Raw genomic sequence first — 21,444 nt, forward strand, 5'->3', positions numbered from 1 at the left:
GGGCGAGGGGCATACCCTCACCTCCGTACCCTCCCCTCCTCCTCCTGAGGAGCTGCTCTCTAATTCGGCGGTAGAAATTGTAAACGTTTTTACTTTTTTAGTTAAGACTGCTTCACGCACGAGCACGCCGACTAGAACCATGCGATAATAGCAGCACGAAGACACCAAGGTCGACAGTCCCTGCCACTGTCTCCGAGCCGCCGCCGCCGCCGCTGTCCCCGCTCCTCTGGTTCTTCGTTGATCCGCGAGAGGGCGAACGGCGGGCTGAAGTTGAGAATAGTTAGGGGCCCGATGCAATTTTCTCTGGATCGGTGAAAACTGAAAATCTCAAAATTTAAAGAATCTTTGAAGAAAAAAAAAAAAAAAAAAAAAGAGACGCCAGCTTTAAGTAACAAAAATTTCTACACTAATTTTTTTTTTTTTTTTGATTTGGGACGCAGTTGCATTGAACTGTTCTTGCAGTTGTTCCTTTCTATCACACCACATTTCTTGCCCCATTCCCCTCTCTTATCTTTACCAGCATTACTGGAGGAAATAGTATAATTTATAAATTATAATATTTTCTCGAGTAACTAAGCAGTCGCTTTACAACACAAGCCCGATAAACACTGATTTTTCTCCGGCATTGAAATTAGTCACCGAAAAACGCAAATTCAAAAGGGGAAAAATAAACACCGATTCATTAGCCCATAATTTAAAGAAAAATAAATACCGAAAACGCGGAACCCTACATAAATTGCATTCCTTTTCGTTCCTCTTTCCTTATCCCCAACTGTCGAGGCTCGTGAGCGAGTAGCGACCGTATATTCTCTAATTAAAAACATTCAATCAATCAAGCCACCACAGTGCGAGATAGATGCGGCGAGTCTAGGAATACGAGGTAAAAGGAGAGGATATAAACAATCCATCTTGGCAAAGTAGAGGACAAACACGAAAGGGTAACTAGGTCGAATTGAGATGACGATAAAAAAAATATAAAAACATATTGAAAAAGGAATCGAAGGAGGATGGGGAATACCGCCACGCTGTCTCACGTGATCAACTTCCCGCGGGAGCGGATTAGGAAAAAGGGGATGACAAAAAAAAAAGAAAAAGAAAGCAGCCTAGGTTGGGGCCGCGCTTCGTACACGCATTAGGAAAATAAAGCACTTTGGAAGCCTGGATACGACAGTCTCTCTTGACGAACCCGGCTGGCTTGACTACATGATTAACGAGTCATCCGGTGAGCAATTAATGTCACGCCCTTCTTCTCCCCAAGGCGCGGAGGGAACTCAGACCCGACGTTTCCGGGGGAGCCCGTCGGCTCCCTGCGGGGGCGGCGCGTCTGTCGAGGCATCCGCGCCGCCGGTGTCGCCGCAAGGGAGAGAACCGTTTCACTCCGAGAGCGCCAGAGTCTACGTGCCGTACACACCAGTCAATGCAGCGCCGCGTGAACGTCACGTTATCTGCCGGGTGAAACTCTCCGGAAGTCACACCCCATGCGGTGGCACTGCTGTTGGTACTGCGCATGCGCAAAGACTTCGCGTGACGCGAATGTGTGTTTCCGCACGCGCGCAGCAGGTTCGGTTTAAAAGTTTGGTTCGGCAGATAGCGCCACCTTACGGGGAATGGTCGCAACTCTGGGACGGCTCGTGACGGAAAACGCCGGACGGGACCGTCGTGCGAAAAAGAAACACGCTTCGGACAGTGTATACAGACTGTCTCTCGTATATGATCTATTAGCGGAGTGACTGCGACTTCAGGAAGGGGCGGGGCGTGCAGTCACGTGGTAAGTTCCAGGCGCCGGATTGGTTCCGGTCGTTCGTAGCCTCCGCTGAAGTCGATCGTAAGGCCGAACGCTGCACAGCTGTTGTCGGCTCCCGAGTCCAATTAATAAGAACGAAACGGCCGGCCTGGACGAGCCAGCGGTCGGCACGGGGATCGATCCGGGGACCACGGCTAAGGGCGGACTGCGGATTCCCAGGCGAGAGGGGAAGACGCCGACTGTGCTCCCGCGGGGAAGGGAAGGAAGCAACACATTCTTAGCCACCCCTGCCGTCATCCCACTTTTCCCTATTTTGTGCCCGTTGCGGGCAGCGGCGGCCCTCGCCGCCTTTCTTTCCCTTTTTCCCCTACGGTTCCCTTTATTATTGTTCAAGTATGAGTTTTTTGCGCCTACGTGCCATTCTCGAGCTCCCCTAGCTTTCCTCCAAATCTTCCTTTGATCGTTTTTTTTTCTCTCTCTCTCTCTTTCCACGGGCGTGTCGCTCTTCCCCATTCCGCTCGCTGCGACAATCCTTCCTTCTTGCAAATCCTCATTTGATCGGTCCGTCTTCGTGTTTGTTTGTGTTTTTTTCTTGTTACAATTTTTTTTTGTCTCTTACAACATTTCCGAGATCCTGTTTTTATGAATTCGTCTCCCTGCTCTCATTTCCTTATTATTCTTTTTTTTCTGTCTGATGTCCTTCCGCACTATACCTCTCCCTTTTTCTCTTTCGCAAAAACTTTATCCTCTTCTTGTTTCCCATTCCCTAAGCGCTATTTTTACTTGTCTTTTCTCGCGTTCTAACCAGAGCGCACATGAAGGCGCCTTAGATCGAGCTCGTTCCGATGTTTGTTAAGAACGAACACTGGTTCGTTAACCAACGCGTTTCGTTGAACTCTTTCCTCCCACAACAACGGCCTACTCTTCTCTAGCCCACTTCCTTTCCCCGCACGCCCAAACTCGCCCGACAGAAAATCTCTTTTTGAACGTTTTTCTTTCCCTTCGCTCCCTTTTTCTCCCCTCATTCGTTCCCCACCAACGCATTCCAGCTGAAGCGTACTATTTGCAAGCTCACCGTTTTTTTTTTTTTTTTTTTTTTTCCTTTCTCCTTTAGTGTTTTCTTTTCCCTGCCACTATTTTATCTCCGAACTCGAGTGCCTGGTCCGTCTGAACTTTTCCCTCGACGTCTTCCCTAGTCTTCCCCACTTCGCCCGAGAATATCCCTTCGTGTTTCCCCTCTTTCCTTCCCTATAAAACATTCCTTTCTCCTTTTCTTTAACGCTCTCTATTCTCGCTCTGGGTTTTATGGCGTACGCTTTCTTTTTTTTTCTTTTCTCACACTTTTTTTCTTCACGGCCGTCACAACAAGTCTCTCTTCATCATTCCTTTATCTTATCCTTTTTTTTTTTCTTTCTATAAAGCCTTTTAGGGGCTCGAGTTCGTGGTAGTTGCACGTTAGCTTGGGCCACGGGCTTTGAGTTCTTGACTTGTAAATGCTGACCGTTGGATTCGCTTTTTTTTTTTTTTTTTCTTTCTCCCATTGAGAAACATCAGTCGGATGTTTGCTATGTGCCTTGTTTTTGCCGTACGGAAGCTATTGCAGTCACGCTTGGTTAATACGTATCACGTTAATAGAGTTTTAGGGAACCGTTTCTGCTCGCCCGACACGCTACGATGAGCCCTCCGGTATACGAACTGCGCATGCTCGGGTTTTCGGTAGCGCATGCGCAGTTCGATGTGCAAAAAAAAAAACGGTTCCCTAAAACTCCCTAATAGGGATATTTCGCTAAACGGGCGAATGTTTCAAAAACAAATTGCGTAAATCTGTCTTTTTTTTTTTTTAACTCGGTGCTATGAATACTTCACATTATGAATGATTTTTTTTTTTTTTCATTTGGGGGATGCATTTGGGTGATGCATTTGGGGGTGCATTTGGGGGAAGACAAATCACTGTACATTTTGTGTAACTTTGAACTTAACATCGAGGTCTCTGGCGTTCACCCGTTCAACAATGTAGGTTTTATATGAGTTCGGTTTAATTACTGAAGCCACATTTGTAATGGATCTCGAAGCAAGCCTGCTTCTAAGAGCAGACCGGGGGTTGGGGGGGGGGGGGGGGGGGGGTTGGTACCGTGTCGCGAGTACACTTTACCAGTTTTAGCGCAAACGTTTCTCCCGTGGTGAACTTTTTTTTTTTTCATACAAGGAAGTAAAACATCCATGTTGTGCTCTGTAGAAGCAAGTAACAACGCCCGATTACCCTAAATGTCTAGATTTCATTTTCATGATATTGTACTCTTGGAAGTAATACCAAATGAGCACATAATTAGACTAAAGCGTTCAACTACTTGCAAAAAAAAGTATTTATTTAATTATTTGACATACAATTAGTTTATGTTAAGGACATCATAAGAGTGATAATTACAATCAGACTTTAAAAAAGCAAGAAAAATAGAAACAACAAAGGAAACGCACGCCTCGTTTGTTGTTTCTATTTTTCTTGCTTTTCAAAGTCTGATTGTAATTATCACTTCTTATAATGTCCTTAACATAGACTAATTGTACTTCATTTGTAGCCGAGTTTGAGACGCCGGTATGGAAAATACACTCAGTGTAAGCAAAATCCGGCATCCAAGACAAAAAAAAATATTAATATACATAGTATATTGCATACAAAATAGGCTGTTTCTAAATTGGACAAAAAAAAAACTTTCGGTAATACATTATATTCGTGTGTAAGAGTTCATGATACTTGGTGCAATTATTACCCGAGTGCGGGAAAGTTTTTATCGGCCGACAATACTGAATGTGGCACAGAAAATTTGATACAAAAAAAAAAATCTGGGTAAAATGAGGGGTAGCTTTGTACATACATTGTCTGACAAAATTGCGCAAGGACGAGGTATGTCGTTTAGAAGATTTAAAATGTTTATTAGTCTTGTTTTATGGTTTGTATTTCCAATAAGATGAAAACGATAGATAAAGGGAAACGCTTTAGATTTAGGGCTTAATGCTCTCCTCTGATATTGGCGGCGGATGAATCGCTTTTTTTCGTCCCATATCTCTAGTCGCTCTCCCCACACGCGGCGCTTTTTACAGCCCTATAGCCAGAGAAATCGCTACTTATGGCCGGGTGGTGGTCTTGCGGTTTCCGACGATACGCGCGCCCTCTGCTGGCCAAGTGAAAAAGGGCCCCGGAGAAGGTCGTGACTTTACGGTCCCCGTTTTACGACAGAGCACGGCAATTTCTCGTTCCTGTATTATCATCGCGATTTTAGTTTTCTTCTTTTAGTTTTTTGTCTCGGAGTTTAGATTATGACATTTCCTAACTAGCTGGCCTGTACATGTATTTTTTTTCTTGCGTGTCTCCTTACCTATACTCAGTTTCAATTTAAGTTACGAAAATGACAAGCGCCGTGACAAAGCACTTTTGGGGCCGCTTGATTGATTCCATTGAGTCGTATAGCAACGGCTGCGGCTGGACACATACGGGGATACGAACTTTAGCTGTTCGCGAGTGTCCACGCGTCGCGCAAGTTCTCCCCAGTCAGAATAAAAAAAAAAACGTTTGAAACACCGCTTGCTGTTTGGAAGCGTTGGTCGTGCTACTATGATCACGCATGTACGGGCGGTCTCCTTCCGATATTTCTGAACCTCCTTTCACGATTCCGCGTTTAGACCGCCAGGTGCTACGAATGTCTGATTCACTGGAGAAGGCGTGGCGTGCGAATCTGCCGCTGCAGCTTCCTGTTCCAGCCGCTAGGTGCCGCTGAATTCTCGGAAGTCACCGATAGGCTGGTGCACTTCCTGTTTTGTGAATCGAACGAGGCGGCGCGGACTCGTGTATGCCGGTGGAGCGGATGTAGCTTAGGGCAAAGGGGCTGTCCAAAGAGGACACGGCAGATGCCGTGAAAGCTGCTGTGCGCGCGTTCGTTTTCAGTTCGGACATCAACCACGCAAATAGCGCGGCTTTACCACTCGGCTCGTCTCGTTCCCTTTATACGTTTTGGGGAAGTTCTGACGACAACGGCGGAGGCCTTGACGGCAGCCAGCGGAACGCCTGGGTGGCTGGCCCCACCCACGTGATGAGCACGAACCTCTGTCAAAGGACGCGAGCGAAGGAAAACGTTGACCCCGGTAAGAAAAAAATGAAAAAAAAAGTGCGAAAGTGGCCGCGAGCTTAGAAAACACTTCACCTGCTGCGAAGAAACACGCCATCTGTCGTTGCATGTTTCGGACACCCCTTAATTGAGCTGCAAGGTCTGACCTGAGAATCGAAGGTACGAAAAATGCACGACAGCCATATCTGTCCACACGCTGGCGAGAGCCGCTAAGAACCAAATCAAATGCGCCGATTCACGCAACGGGCTTCGCGTTGTGAAGAAAAAAAGTCATCGAGTTGGGCTTATTGCCGACAAAACAGTCAACCGAATGCCCGCGCGCGACGTCGTATCTACGACTGCAGCCTTGCTCGAGCAGGAGAGCAGACTATGGTTGAGAATGTTTTATTATTATTATTATTATTATTATTATTATTATCCTAAGCCACACGGTGAGAATATTAACTACTTCACTATACTTCATTCGCTTTCAGCGGGCTATTTCTAAATACGAAAAAAAGAAGAAAAAAAAGGAAAAGAAAAGAAAAGCCTTTTCAAATTGAAAGTAATGAGATGACACTGAAAGAAGAACCGCCAATCATTATCGCGTTCTTCCCAGCCCCAGACACTGGCCGACGGGGACGAGATTATACTTCATCCACGGGTAATATCCTTCCATAATACGGGATTATCTTTCCAATCTCTGGAATTGGGTCCACCAAGGCTCGCAGTGCTTGTTATTTTTTTAGACTTGTACAATGGTTCCGTATTTCTGGGCTCACGGATAGATTGTTTCGGGAATTCGTTGCTTCGGTTGAGTGCTGAAATAGTTACTCCAGTCTTGTACACTTCTCGAAAAAAAGTGATCGGTATTACAGTTACGATTACTCTTGGCTAGAAACTATTCCATTAGATGACGTGATTACTTAAAAATAAAAGTAATAAACCGGTTTAGCCTTCTCTAATTGCTCCAGATTTTTGAAAACGACAAATTTTTCTGTCGGTTCGAGAATAGGGTCTTTCGTGCTCTCGGTTATTAGATTAGGATTACCGAACTAATTAAACTATACTTTTTAATCCACCAATTTTGGTACACTACACATCTTCCGGTACTCGGTTCGAGGATTCCTCGTAAGGAAACTTGTAAAAACGAAAGGGAAAAATAATAACGATTATTGAGTAATTTTCGTACTTCCGAAAGTTATCAAACATAACTGTAATCAAATGATCACAAAGTTACCCCGAAAGCTAATCGATTACAAGTATTTCGATCACTCGTATAAATAAAAATATAATAAAAAGTACCGCATAAATCTGCACTGAACTACTATGGTTAGTGACGGCTCGAAGAAACGCTCGACGTGACTAGTTAGGCTCACGTTCTTTTCTCGCTTCGTGATTAGTCGCTCGACATCCGTATCGTCAAGCGGCGGAATCTGATTGGTCGCCGAGCGATAACGAGATGCTTATGGGGACTTGCGCCACACGCCCCGGTCGACTAGACTGTCTGATGTCACACCACCACGCGCGGTGGCGCTGCGTGTTGTCACCGCGCATGCGCAGTGACGACGCGCGGCGCCTGTCGTCTTTGTGCGTTCGCCAAATCACCGACTGAAAAAAAAAAAGGACGCACGATCATGCCATAATCACTGCGCGTGATTTGTTTAGCCTTTGATAAACCAAGACTGCCGTGACGATTCACTTTTGATGGTGATTGATTGGCTCTATATATCGGATTGGTTGGCTCTGGTCGGGCTTTCATAAGGCGCGGATTATGCTCAACGCGCAAGTTCGTCTACTTCTTGAACAAGGGTTGCGGTGAAGTCAGCCGAGCTCTTATTGGCTGATTGAGAAAAAAAAAAAATAGAGGGGAAGATGTCTTGAGTCATCTAGCATTGAGGTGTACCCCACAATCTTTTCAATCACGGCCAAACGGAGCTCGGAGTCGTTCTGACGTCACCACAACTTCTGCGCTAAGAAGCAGACTTGCTCTCCGTATACGTTCCACAAATGTTTTAAAGGAAAATGCGTCTGGAAATAATTATTAATTGGTCTTTGGAATGTGTCGATTCATTCTCCCCGCTGATTCGTTGATGCCTGTGCTCTCGAGAAAATTTGTCTCGGAGGGTGACTTTGAATTTACTTTCTTTCGAGGAATTTTTAAAAAGGAAATTTGAAAACAATTCATGAAGAAAATGTTACTCGGTTAGCACACGGCGTTCCATTTCTCTTATTTGAGAGCTGTTTATGGCACCAAACGCTCACCTAAATAAATTATGTTACAACTGATTTTTTTTTTTCGTCGTATATGAGACGGCTGTTTAGTCAACTTTTTATAGAAAAAAAGTGTACTGTGTATTTTTGAATCGAAAAAAAAAAAAAAAACGACGCCTTTTCGAATTTTTAGTTTCCTTCCAAACGCGTATACAGCGCTAACAGACAGGGTCAGCAGATGCCAAAAGTTTCATAACTTGCACTTATCCCATGTAAAAGTTACGAAAGATGTTCGCAAATGTTTGGTAAGAAAACGGAACCTGTTTCCGGTCGCCGTTGCCATTTATCTTTATAAATTCGCGGACTTTGTCGGCCGTCATATGCATGCTTCGTACAAACAAATTTTCTGGAAATCGCCTATTCATTTTGAACGAGATAATTGTAAGTTCTGAAACTTCGTCATATGGTACAGGCCACTGACGCTATACTTTTCGGTTGGGGGTGCTGAGCGTTTGCCAATTTGTAGTTTTTTTTTTTGTTGTTTTTTTCGGCAGAAAAAAAAATTTTGCCTAGATGCATACGTATCGGAGACACCTACGAAAGCATCGCACTCGGCGGCTGAAACAGAAAGCTGTGGCGGGAGGTCCGCTCGCCAGTATCCTCCTCGAGCGAATCAAATATTCATAGCACCTGGTGGTCTGAATACGAATCACCAATAAATTCCGAATCACGCAGAGTGCTGGCTCGAGATGTAGCGCGATAGATATTGTCGTGGATAGGAAAAGATTGGCGTGCGTAAAACTAAAAATAAAGGTTCAGTCGGCGACTTTGAGTCAGTAACGTAAGAAAGAACCAGCGTCGATAAAGCAGCAGCGAGCCTGGAGGTGTCGGCGTTACAGCTGACCAGGGCGAGAGTGGGTGAGTGTTCGAGTGAGTCGGCAAGGACACGCTGGGCTCCTTTTCTAGGAAGCTCGGTACCTCGAACATTCCGCTTGTAGAGTGTTCGAGCGTCGAACACCCGGGAGACGGACTCTGCAGTGGTCATGTTGGCCTCCCTATTTATTACACTCGGTATCTCCAGCATTCGAATCGGACGTCGAATCATTTGGGGCAAGAGTCAACGGGAATGTTCCAGAAGTATACGGAGTAGCGTTCGTGCCATGCACGCGGCAAAATTTTCCCCCGAGATTTAGCGGAAGGTTGTCGCGTGGCACCGACTCCGCGATCGCGTGTCGTGACGTCGCTTACGCCGTATAGTGTCACGTGGCACTACGTCAAGCTACGTGGTCACGTAATCGATAGTGGCATCGTTTACGTGCTCGTCGCACGCCCGTGTTATCGTATTTCGCTTACAACTCTTCATGTCGCTCTACACTTGGAAACCAGCGGATAAAAGCATTCTATCTTAAAAACATTGTAATTTTTCTTTTTTTTTTCTTTTTATAGTGGACAATGGATACTTGTACATGTCGTCTGCGCCAACGTGACGCCTCTCAGCACACTGAAGACGTTCGCTGAAGACATTCTGCAGGCCCTAGGCGTGCCTGCGGAATTACCTGCAGGCACGCCTAGGGCGTGTTCCAAGTGTGCTCGGTTTGTACGCATGTATGTACGTAACATGTCTGCAAACACCTTTTGTATCACCAATCACGCATCAGGCAGCGTCTCCAAACTGTCTTTGGTCTGATGTATTCGCAGTCTGACCGTGATCAGCGTTTTTAGACCTTGCCCGCGTCTCCCCCTCTCGTTCTTGGTCCCCCAGCGTTCAACTCGGTATACCAGACGCGTTCGACGTGTCTCGAGCAGAAACGAGGGTTGTCGGTCACGCCACGGCAGCCGCGGGTTTCACGCAGCTCTCGCACTCACGCCACCGTGTACAAGGAGAGCAACCGAGCTCGGGCAAAATTGGGCACCTCGTTTCCCGTGGCTCGATCACGCGCCACATATCCACGCTGCCCGATCAATCAGAACCGTGGTTATGACGCCATTGCAAGACTGCCTCTGTTTTCGCGTCCTCCTGGTCGAAAAAAAAAGGAGGGAAAAAGAAATTGCCCCAGGCGGCGGAAAACAAGCGGCGATGCAACGATACACTGCCATAGGAAATGTTTCCGCTTCGGCGTCTCATCGTTGACGGGAACAAAAGAGCTGGCGTGCCCGCGAGGCTTCTCCCCCTGCCGGTCTTTTTTGCTAAGCCTACTTTTGTCTGCCGTCTGCTTTCCCCTCCCACTTGGGTACTGGAGTAGTTATCTGATCTATTCTATGATACACTTCCCTTTTCCTCGATCACAAAAGAAAGAAAAAATTAACTCGGGGAAAGAAATGTATTAATGTGTTGTTATTGTTTTTGTCTGTCATACTGGTACGCTATAGGCGCTTGTTTCTTTTTGTGTGGATTCCCTTTTGTTCTGGAGTGCCCGCGTTCTGTCTTCTGTCTTTTGCTGTTCTTGGTACGTCGGTCCTTTGTTCTCTTTTGTGCGTCGAACTGGACGATATCGGGATATTGCGACACCTGCTCGCCTTTGTAAGGACGTGTCGTATTGGGTGTTTGCTTTGGGAGTAAGTATTTTGTACCGCTCTGAGGATACCCTGCTTCAGCTGACACTTTACTGGGTAACTGCTCGCGTGGAAAAAAAAAAGGAAAGAAAATAAGGTATGAGAATAGACTCTTTTCAAAACACCGTCAAGCAACAGTGGCGGTACCATTTAATAAACACGAAGCGTGTAGTATTGGATACGAGTCCTCACCGAACGCCGACGTAGCACTCGTTCTCAATCCGAACCGAACCGAGTCCATGCCGACCGCTGACGAAATCCTCGGATCCAATAGATGCTCGGAGTATACGTGCCGAGACAACGCCGCCTTCAGATAATTGATGCAGCAGCTTCTAGATGGCCAGCGCTTTGGAAAAGGGCCTATTAGGTGACAAATAATGCTGCAAAGTAGGCGGCACCGACATCAGATGCAGCGATACTTTTTGACGTTGCGGAGATAAACGGACAGAGAAGACGAGACGAGCGCGCTCCGGGTCGTGGGAACGACGAGCCCCTGATTGGAAGGCTAGTTGGCAGACGGAAAGGCTCGTCCAAAGCCGAACGCCGGTCTTCGGCGTTCGAACGCGAGACGCTGCGCGAGAAGCAAACGACGCGCTTGTTTGCTCTGATTGGAGGGAGACAGTGAGTAGGATGACAAAGGCAGACGGCCTTTGCGTCTGTACCGCGGTGGAAGAAGCCCATTTGGGTGATGACTCTGGCAGCGCTTCCCGCGGGGAGCGAGCGACCAGATCGTGTTCGGAGCCACCCTCGAACCGGGAGTAGTATAGTTCCGCGCCGCCGCGGAGGGCGCTGTGGTATGAGGTCCCCCCTCGGCGGCCACGGTGTCGGCGGCGTAGCGTGCTCGAATTTTTCGCGGTGTGGTGGTAGTGTGCGGCCAGTGGCTTAGCTGGCCTCGTGTTTTGCTTTGGAGCTGTGTCGATCGCAGGTGCCACCATCGTCCACGAAGGTGAGCCTTAACCCGAAGAAGAAGGAAGAGAACCCAGATTTACGGACTCTGGCGACTTGGTGGCGGCGGTGAGGTATAACAAGAGGCGGTGAGCAATTGAATGTGGGACCACCGCTGGGGAAGAAACAACCGGAGCGGTCGGTTTGGGAGGGACCCGATACTTGGGCGCCACCTATCCCCGTGCGAGTGAAGCGCACTCGGTACGTGCGCCGAACTGGCCGCTGCGTCGGACAGAGAGTCATCATATGTTTCTTCCACCGTGGTCTGAACCCACCAATCTTTCCAGTCAGGACTGGGCGTTTTGACGTCCCTGCGCGCATAGAACCAACACCGCCTAGAAGGCAAGGCCGTAGTGCTAACATTTTTACGTCACGAGCGAAGGCCAACGCCGGACACAGATTGGAAACGAGTGGAGCCAGCGGTCGGCTTCGAGTCAAGTTGGAGCAGAACGTTGACGCAGTCGTCGTGTCTAATCTGTGACCAGCGTAGGCCCTCGCTGATTACGACATCTTTATCAGCACTACGGCCTTGTTATCTGGGAGGTGTTGATAGAACACTGCAAGTGACAACCAGGCACGCGGACTGCCTGGCGATTTAGAACTGTCTAAATTCTTCTGCAACCTTTAAAACTACAAAACAGGATGTGTATTCTTTGTGCCTTCAGATCACACGGTGGTGACATTCTGTGTGTGTGTGCGTCTGTTTTAAGTTGCTCTTAATATTAGATTTAATAAAAGACAAGTTTTTGCTCGAGGCTCAAGACCAGCAGCGAAACTGAGCTGAGCGCGGGGGCAGAATGTGTTTTTGACGTTTATATAAAAGATTAACGTATAAAAAAAATTAAAATAACACAAAAATTTGTTTGTATTTTAAACAAGAAAAAAAAAAAGTCTGTACCCGTGAAGTGTCAATTGAAAATGAAGCCTGCCAACCGAACGTGACGTCTTCTTGTTTTTCTTTCTTCTTAACGGAGCGCGGAAACAATTTTAGAAATAATAGATAGGAACGAAATCTCTACTCAACCCGGGATCTTTCTGTAATAAAGAAGCGACAAAACAAAAATGGGTATTTTGCGACGAGATTGAATTCCGAAGAAAGCTTTTTTTTCCGAATTGTTCGAAAATGTAGACCCTTTTTCAATAAAGTGCACGCCATCTATACTTCGTTTCAGCTTCGGTCCCAGCGCGGCCGATGTTATGAGCCGAAGGGCCAGTCAAACAGCGAAAGAGGCCCAACGTCATGGCGTGCTCTCTGCAGTTGATAGGACCAGCCGGCATTCGCCGTCTCTCTGTGCGTGCTCCACCGCCGTCTAGTCCTATCAAGCTCAGAGAGCACGCCATGACGTTGCGCTTTTTACGCTGTTTGATTGGCCCTTCGGCTCATAACATCGGCCGCGCTCGGACCCAAGATGAAACGAACTATAGTAGCTGCAGCGCCAAATATCCGAGTTCGCCATTTTTTTTTTCTTTTCTTTGTTACGTACGTTGTGCGTGTATTGGCCACGAATGCTGCGCCATCATTCGACGAGGACTTGGACCTAATCGCACGCTTCTTGCCCCAATGGATGGATGGATGGATGGATGGATGGATGGTAGTGGCTATTCGCTTTGTAACGGGCGGCAGCTTGCGCCACCTAACCTAACTGGCGGTCGCCTAAAAATGGCGACCGCCAGTGTTCCCTGATGGGACTTTTAAAAAGGGTCCATCTATTCGCAACTCCAACACCCCATAGGTGGCGGGACGGTAGTTCCAAGATGGCGGAAGAGACGGGGATAGATTCTCCAGGATATCCCGTGCGCCTGCTCGCGCTGACGCTGTTCAGCTCGCTAAAAATCGTTTATTTGTCTACAAATGCGAAGCGGTTAGGGAGAGATCATATTACAGGTGACGGAGATGCTGATGCACGTTAGGAAAATGAGCATGTTATTATTTAAAAGTCGCAGAAACCTCAAATTGCGAAGCGTTGTGGTGAGCGAGCGCGTTTTAGGCACCGGCCGCGTTACTGGTTGTGGCAGAATATTTTTGAGGGTGATGAAGATATGTTTGCTATTTGCCTGGCCATTAGTGCTCTAAAAAAAGAGAGCCCCGCACGGTGACCGTCAAGCTTCGGAAGAGCAGCGTTCACAGTATTGGTGTCTTCGCGTCACAGACTCGCAACTCGCTGTTCACCGTCTCGGTTTTAGTATATTGCAACACGTAATACGCTAATGGCCAGCTATTAGTGTATTGCGTGTTGTATTACAACGCGTAATACAACACGTAATCATTAACTATGGTTAATGATAAAAAGTTTGTTACCGCAGGCTACCCTGCGGTGTAGCATTACAGCCGCAAGCTCGCACTGCGCCTTAGAAGCAATTTTCACTGCGCTCCAGGAGCGTTGCCGTCCTCATCACTCTAAAAGAAAAAAGAAAAAAGAAAATGTTGTAGTCCTTACACTTCTTTGTCACATATACGACACTCCAAAACTTCAGTTGGCCGTGCAGCCCACTGACGTCAAACTGACGGCCCCAGCTTTTACCAGAGGCTTGATGACGGCGCAATATAAGATATAAAACAGCTAAAGTATGCATAAAATAGTACCGAAAAAAAAACAAAAAAAACGCCTAGGTTTTGTTGTAAAACCCAGAAAACCTTGATTACTTTTTGTTTTTACATTCATTTACACTTACTTAAGCTATTTTAATAAGTTGCACAACTCGGCTATCAAGCCGCTCGTGAAAGTTGGTAGCGTCGGTTGAACGTCAGTGCGCTGTACGTCCAACTGAAGTATAGGGGTGTCGTACGCTATGCAAAAACTGCATATTAACATAATCGGCGTGTTTAGGGGTTTCATTTATTGTTCTATCAAAATGAAATATTTTAATATACCGTACATTTTTGTACCGTGTTATTTGCAACATTGCGGTCCCTCTGGCCAAGACTGCGCGTTTCAAGCTCTCGTCACGAACGGCTGGCTAACACAGACGCGCTTAAAATGCTTCGATCATTTCTTTGTTTGCTTTGTAATTACCTGAAAGCAAGAACGGGTACTCTGTCTTTTTAAAGTGCTAGGAATAAATAGTCATGTTCCTTGTAACGGCCTTAAAACGCGAACCCATTCCCGATTTGTATTGCTCGACACACCGTTGCGCGACGAGCTTTCTCCTACTTATGGCAAAGAATAGACTTTCCGTAGACCGTAGTATAGAGTTCTTCATTATTAGCGGGAGCGTTTTCCGTCACGTTGAGCACAGATTGAGCTGGCGGTCATGCACACGACCAGAAATCCGCAGCGTATGCGATACACGAAAAGTCCCTAATGAAATTAGACATCCCGGTCCTTCGTGCAAGGCTGTTGCAAGGCGGAGCACAATAATTCCTTTTTTAACGCGCTCACTTTTGTTTGTTAAAACGGCTTCAAGCATCAAGGCCGACAATCTCTGCCACCGTTTCCGTGCCGCCGCTGCCATCCCCGCTCCTCTGGTTCTCCGTTCGTCCGCGGGAGGGCGAGCGGCGCGCTGGAGTTGCGAATATTTGTAATATTCATGTATTTTCATTACTTTCAGATTAGCAAAAATTAGGTCCGTGTGGAAGTCATGGGGTACACGGCACACAAGTCTTATCGCCTTTTTTTTTTGCAATAAAAATATTCTATAAAGATTTGTTTTTGTCGTGGTGCCCCATATTAGATGACAGTAGTTTAAATGTGATACAAATTAAGTGTTATACAAGAGCAACTTAACACTTTGTGGGAAGATGAAACAATGTCGATATAGCATGCCGATGACACCAGCTAGTTTTGAAATAATATAATCAATGTGCTGAGACCAAGACATGTGATTTGAAAACGATACACCTAGAGTCTTGAAAGTGCTTACAATTTCTATGGGGGACGGGTATAAAACGATGTCACTCGATAGTGAAATATTCCGATTTTTAGGACTAAAAAGCATAGCTTTAGTTTTATTTTTATTCACTAAAAGATTATTTGATGAGGACCATGCCTCTAGCCCTCTCATTACGTCGTTTGCTATTGGGATGATATCATTACAGTTCCGAGCTGATAAGAAAATACTGGTGTCATCAGCGTAAATGATAAATTTAGCCTGCGGCGCAATATTGATGATGTCGTTTATGCATATATTAAAAGAATGGTCCAAGTATGCTACCTTGTGGCACCCCGGATTGTATAGGTTTTATGTTGAAGACGTTACCACCGATATTGACATACTGACACCGATTATCAAGATATGATTTAATGAGGAGCACAGTGTGTCCTCTAAAAACCGTAGATATGAAGTTTCTGAATAAGCAACTCGTGATTAATAAAATCAAATGCTTTCGTAAAATCTATAAATATGCCGAGTACTACATTCTTTTCTTCAAAATTGCGTAAGATAAATTCTTTTTGATCTAACAAAGCTAGTTCTGTAGAACGTTTCTTTCTGAACCCAAACTGCGACTCTGTAAAAATGTCACGCTTTTCAATAAATACGGTGAGGCGATTGTAGATTATTTTTTCTGGACCTTTTGAAAAAACTGGAAGAAGTGAGACAGGTCTGTAATTGTTTATGTCATTTTTATCACCTTTTTTACGAAGTACTACGACTTTCGCCATTGGCATATTTTTAGGAAATATGGCCGTCTCAAGGCTAAGGTTAAAAATATGTGCTAGGCATCGACTAATAACGTCCAAAACATATAAAACTGGACGTATTTGTATGTCGTCAGCATCGCAGCTATTACTGATGTTTACGCTGCGAAACACTGCTATTATCTCAAGGCATCTTGCATTGAAGTCTACCCACTGCCCTTCCAATCGAAGCCAATCAGAACCCGGCGTCGTTCTGACCTCGTCGCAAGTCGTCTGCTAAAGAAGCAGACGACCTGCTCTCCGCATTGTCTGCAGACGCGCCTAAAGCATGTTCGAAGCAAGTCTGCTTCGTACACGTGTACACTACGAACACGTCTGCGGACATCTGTTGTGTACGACCATAGCCTCCTTCTATACTCACAAAGCCTGGCAGCTCGACGACGGTGCCATACAGAGTGCCCGGTCGCAGATGTGGAGCGCGAGGATCTGGTAGCACAGAGCATCGAAGAGCCATTTCTCGGGGAACATGGATGTCAGCGCACAGCTCTTGCAGCGGCGACGACCCGAAACGCACTTGTTCGCATGGGAGAAGTGTGTTTCGGCGTCTCGCCGCAGCGGGGCGCCAGTCACGTGGCTCCCCTCTCATCCGTTGTCTGCCGCTCCACCTCATTTCGGCGGCCGCTTCTCGTGGCGATCTGCCAGGCTTTGTCAGTATAGAGGAGGATATGCCGCTGCACTCGTCGAACGCTTTCGAATGCGAAAGCCAAACGCTGGATGTCGGCGTTCCGCGTTCTAAGGCGTTCCAAGATGGCGGCGGGGATAAAGGCACCTAGGTTTACGTCTGCCCACTGATCATTCCAACCAGAACTCGGTGTTCTGACGCCCCCTCTCGTATCCTCTTCTCCCTCAGTTCCTCGGTGCATAAAGAATAAAACTTAGTGGATGCTGACATGAAAACATATACGGGCTGTTTTGACTTTGATTCGAACAGATTTATTTAAAAATATGGGGTGAGAACTAGACGAGTTCTATCTTCACCGCCTACGGATAGGACTCGGCGGACATTCGATGAAGAGTTAGTTTTCACGGTAAGTTGACTAAGTAACTAAAACATCTCAAATAACACGTTTTAATATTGGTTTCAGGGGTCACGTTCCGATGGCAGTATTGACGGAAATTACTATTTATTAGAGGCCAGAATTATATAAAGAATTTTCGAAAACGTAGTCGTTTTAGATATATATTATTCAATCAATGTTCGCGTGTTTTCACCCGATTGAAAAATTGCGTTCAGAAAGAGCCTCTCAATGATGTTTGTAAGTCCGCTATGACGCTTGGAAGAGTGATATTGTCGCTTTGATCACGTCTTCACCATCTGACAGCCTCTCCTTGGTGGGGGCGCCGACAAAGCAACCGAAGACCTGATCTGGACGACTACGTCACTTTCTCAATTTGTGGGCTAGGCTTTTTGCGGTCTTTTTCCGCGCAATTTTTAGATCGGGCGAAAAAAAAAAAACGCGAAAATTTATCAATCAATATCTTACAAACCTTTTTGAAGTCTTCAAGTTCAAGTCGTCAATAGTGCGATTCCAAAATAACCCTACAATCTGATCATTAAAACGTTAATTAAGAACTTTTAGCTAATTAGTTAACTTACTGTGACGATTATCCCCTCATCTAATCTCCGCCGATATTGATAAATTGACGGTAAAGACGGCACTCGTCTAACACTCTCATCGCTTTTTTCCATATCTGCTCGAATTAAAATGAAACACCCTTTATTTATATATATATATATATATATATATATATATATATATATACACATGGGCAGTATTTCAAATACAGGTATTTGAAATACGTACTTCAAATACTTTGTGTATTTTGCATTTTTATTTAATTACAAATTGGATAATGTAGTTGACGTGTGTATTTAAATGCCAAAACGTGTTGAATTTTGAGTGAAGGGTTAATCTTCTTGCACGGCGAGAAGCGCACTCAGCGGAGCCGATAAAACCGCCCGGACAGGGAGAAGCATCGCAAAACTTCCGAGTACTCTTGTTTTTATGCATCTGGGTGTAAGATATAGTCTCCATCCTTTATTCGGCCATGGGGCTGTTTTTCTTTTTCTCCTCCGGCTTCATTTTAAAGGCACTCTCCAGAGCAGGAAGAAAACTATGTTCTGCACCGAATGCAGTTTCTCTCAATTAAGCACAAACATTTAGTGACTTTGTGATTACGGCGCTAGTCCACGGCAAGAATAGTGACGAAATGAACGTTTACAGGCAAACTGGCTAAATAAGTGCCTGTGACAACTTGTGACGCTTTCCAGCCTGATTTCCAAGTTTTTGCCTGGAACATTCCAAATGCGCGGGTCGTCCAGATTTTCGTAACTGGTGCGAGTTGCAACAATAAAAAAATTATCTAGCTAGCACTGCGCGTCTTGGTCGTCTCGGTTCTTTGTTGGCCTATTGGGCAGGAGATCGAACTATAGGGGGAGCTTTATCGAGCTCGTTGTGCCCACAGCCCGGTGTTTACTAACACAGAATAACAAAGAAATTTAACCTCGCCATGCACGGTCTGGACACGAGCGCTTCACTCTTACCAGTGCTTTGGTTGCACGAGGAGCGGCTTTCGAATCGTCACCATTAATATCGCTGATCAAAAATAAACAAGAAAACTCGGTTTGTTGTCTCTACAGCTGAAGCGTGCCGCCAGAGGCGTGACTGTTCGGTCTGCTCCCCAATACCAAAATGTAATCGACAAAAAAAGCTGGTTGAAGCTCTGTACTTTTTTCACCTATTACATCAAAGCTGATTACATTTTTTTGTGATTATATTTTTATTACGTTACTAGAGCCTCGCACACTAACTCCCGAGTGTGCGATGCCAAATTAAAACGAGATACCCAGAAACCCGTTGCAGGTGCCCTGAAGTCGCTGACGCAAATTTTGAGGAATGTATTTGGAAAAGTATTTGGAGGAGACCAAATACATTTGGTTGTATACAACCAAATGTATTTGGTCTCCTCCAAATACTTTTCCAAATACATTCCTCAAAATTTGCGTCAGGGACTTCAGGGCACCTGCAACGGGTTTCTGGGTATCTCGTTTTAATTTTTAATCTTGTACTTAAATGCTTTTTTGGAAATGTAATTAGTATTGTAATTAAATACATTTTTGACACAATATTTTGTATTTGTATTTCGACACATATTTGCACGTATTTTGCCCATCCCTGATATATATATGACAGTATAATTCGCAAAATAGAAATATGGTCAGCTGTATAATCGACTTCGACATCCTGATAAGATGCGTCCATCATCAACAGTGTTCATTTATTTATTATTTTTTTTTTTTAATTTGAGGTTCAACTAAAGTTATTTCGACTTCGGGTAACACAGCAAAAAAACATCGCGTCTTTCTGTATGATGAGGTATGAGTCGCGGGCTTCGGAACAACACAGTCTTCGCAATGTGATGGAGGAGAATAAAGAGCATATTTGCGCACCATAGGTTCGCGTTGCTTCTCCAAACTGGACTTTTGGGCTGCTCGTTAAAGTGCTCCCAAATGACTGAAACCGATCGCGTCACAAGAACCGTGTGTCTACTAACATTTGTCGGGTCCTATGCTGCGGCAATTTATTCGCGCGTGAAAGCGCGCTGCTCGTGTCTTTGGTTTGAACTCCCAACCCTCGCTTCGTAAACGGGTTACATTTGCTTTAGTGCAGTAGTAACGGTCATCTTGGGTTTGGTTACGCCAAGTTGGGTTAAATGAACTTAGTTTAGAGCCGGTCAGGGTAGATCAGGTTAGGTTGGGTTAGGTTCGACCAGGTTAGGTTAAGATAGGCTCGGTTAGTGTAGGTTAGGGTTGGTTTTATTAAGTTAGGTTCGGTTGGTTACAGTAAAGTTATACGCACGATCCTAACCCGAGCCTTTTTGGCTTCATAACGAATATTTTACGAGAGTTTAGAGGAGACCTCACCTGAGGTTCCCCCTGCTGCGTCCTCCGACGCCTGTGCGTGGTCTTGGTCGCCGACTCCGACAGCAGCAATCTCCCGAAGTCGATCACCATCGGCGTCGCGGTCACGACCGGCGCCGAGGCGCGACGACCTCGGAACCTTTGCGGTTCTGACCCCGCCGCCGCCGCACCCGACAACGACCCGTAACCCTGGAGCGAAAGCATGGACAACTTCGAGGGGCTCGGCTAGCGAGCGTCGCAAGCGCGCGACGTTGTCTGCGCCCCGCGGTTCTCGCTCCACCTCTGGGTTAGAACCCGTCAGGGGTGGGCAGAGCTCGAAGTCGAGGGGTGTGAAAACCCGGCGCACGCGCACTTGGGTGTGCTTGGAAGTTCGGGTGCGTGTGTGTGTGTGTGTGTGTGTGTGTGTGTCTGAGTGTGTTTTGTGGCTGTTGTGGCTGTTTGGGCGTGGACGGGTCAGGCGCGCCGGCTCCGCCGGCTATGATGACTGTGCCGACTCCTGGTGGCGGCTCCGTAAAGTTGCGTGTTCGTGTAGCGTGCCTTGACTTTAGAGTGCTTCCAACTGCTCGATCGAGTGTTTATGGGCCGCGTTTGCTGTAAAGACTCTTGCCCTTGTTCGTCGTCAAGCGTCTTTGCCTTTAAACCCTCTTATTTTCTCGTCACTCGAAAACGCAGAGCATTAGCACTTGCAACCAATAAGCACACGAGGCGTCCGCCATTGAATTGCAAATGCTCAGCATGGGTTGCGTTGCTCCCTCTCTTAAACCTAGGCTCTCTACGCCGGCTGTGATCACTGTGGCGACGCCTGGTGGCAGCTCCGAGAAGCTGACTATCAGACGGCACGGAACAAGGGGTTCGTAACTGCTTCGGGATTCCATTTCTGTCGTTTGTATGATGATCTCGAAAGGAAGCCAAGAAGGTTCGGCTGCCTTCTTCGTTGTGTGGAGAAAAACAAATAAAAAAATCGCAAAGCACGAAAAAAAAAAAAAAAAAAAAAAGAAGAAGAAAGTAGTAGAGAAGGATAAAGGGACAGTTGTCGGCAACGTTACTAAAACACTGAGTTGGGAAACTCCCATAGAGACAGCTTTGAAAAAGTGGCCCCAATCTGTCCCCGAGCACCGAACTAATGACGAACACGACGCCACCATTTCTCCCGCAGCGGCCTCTCGAAGAACTACACGTCACATCTGATTTGGCTTTGAGAAGAGATACAGCGGTAGAGGTTACAGGGATGCCACCCCTGTCTCCCCAGCGGACGCGCCGCGTTCAACTACCGACGTTAAAATGCACCTAGGCCAGGACGTGCTACCTGAAAGGCCCGCTGAGGCATGG

At 46.2% G+C, this 21,444-nt stretch overlaps 1 protein-coding gene across 1 annotated transcript in view; it reads right to left on the reverse strand.

Annotated features, from left to right (window-relative positions):
- Positions 1-20,555, reverse strand: part of LOC8036892 — a 113,593-nt gene extending 93,038 nt beyond the window's left edge. Inside the window, exon 1 of the mRNA XM_029994430.4 lies at positions 20,119-20,555. Coding sequence (XP_029850290.2) covers positions 20,119-20,319 — 201 coding nt within the window. The 5' untranslated portion in view covers positions 20,320-20,555. The remainder of the gene's footprint in view (positions 1-20,118) is intronic.
- Positions 20,556-21,444: the final 889 nt, after the last annotated feature.

Source organism: Ixodes scapularis, unplaced genomic scaffold (assembly GCF_016920785.2).
Source record: "Ixodes scapularis isolate PalLabHiFi unplaced genomic scaffold, ASM1692078v2 PGA_scaffold12__126_contigs__length_90152505, whole genome shotgun sequence".
Lineage (NCBI taxonomy): Eukaryota > Metazoa > Arthropoda > Arachnida > Ixodida > Ixodidae > Ixodes > Ixodes scapularis.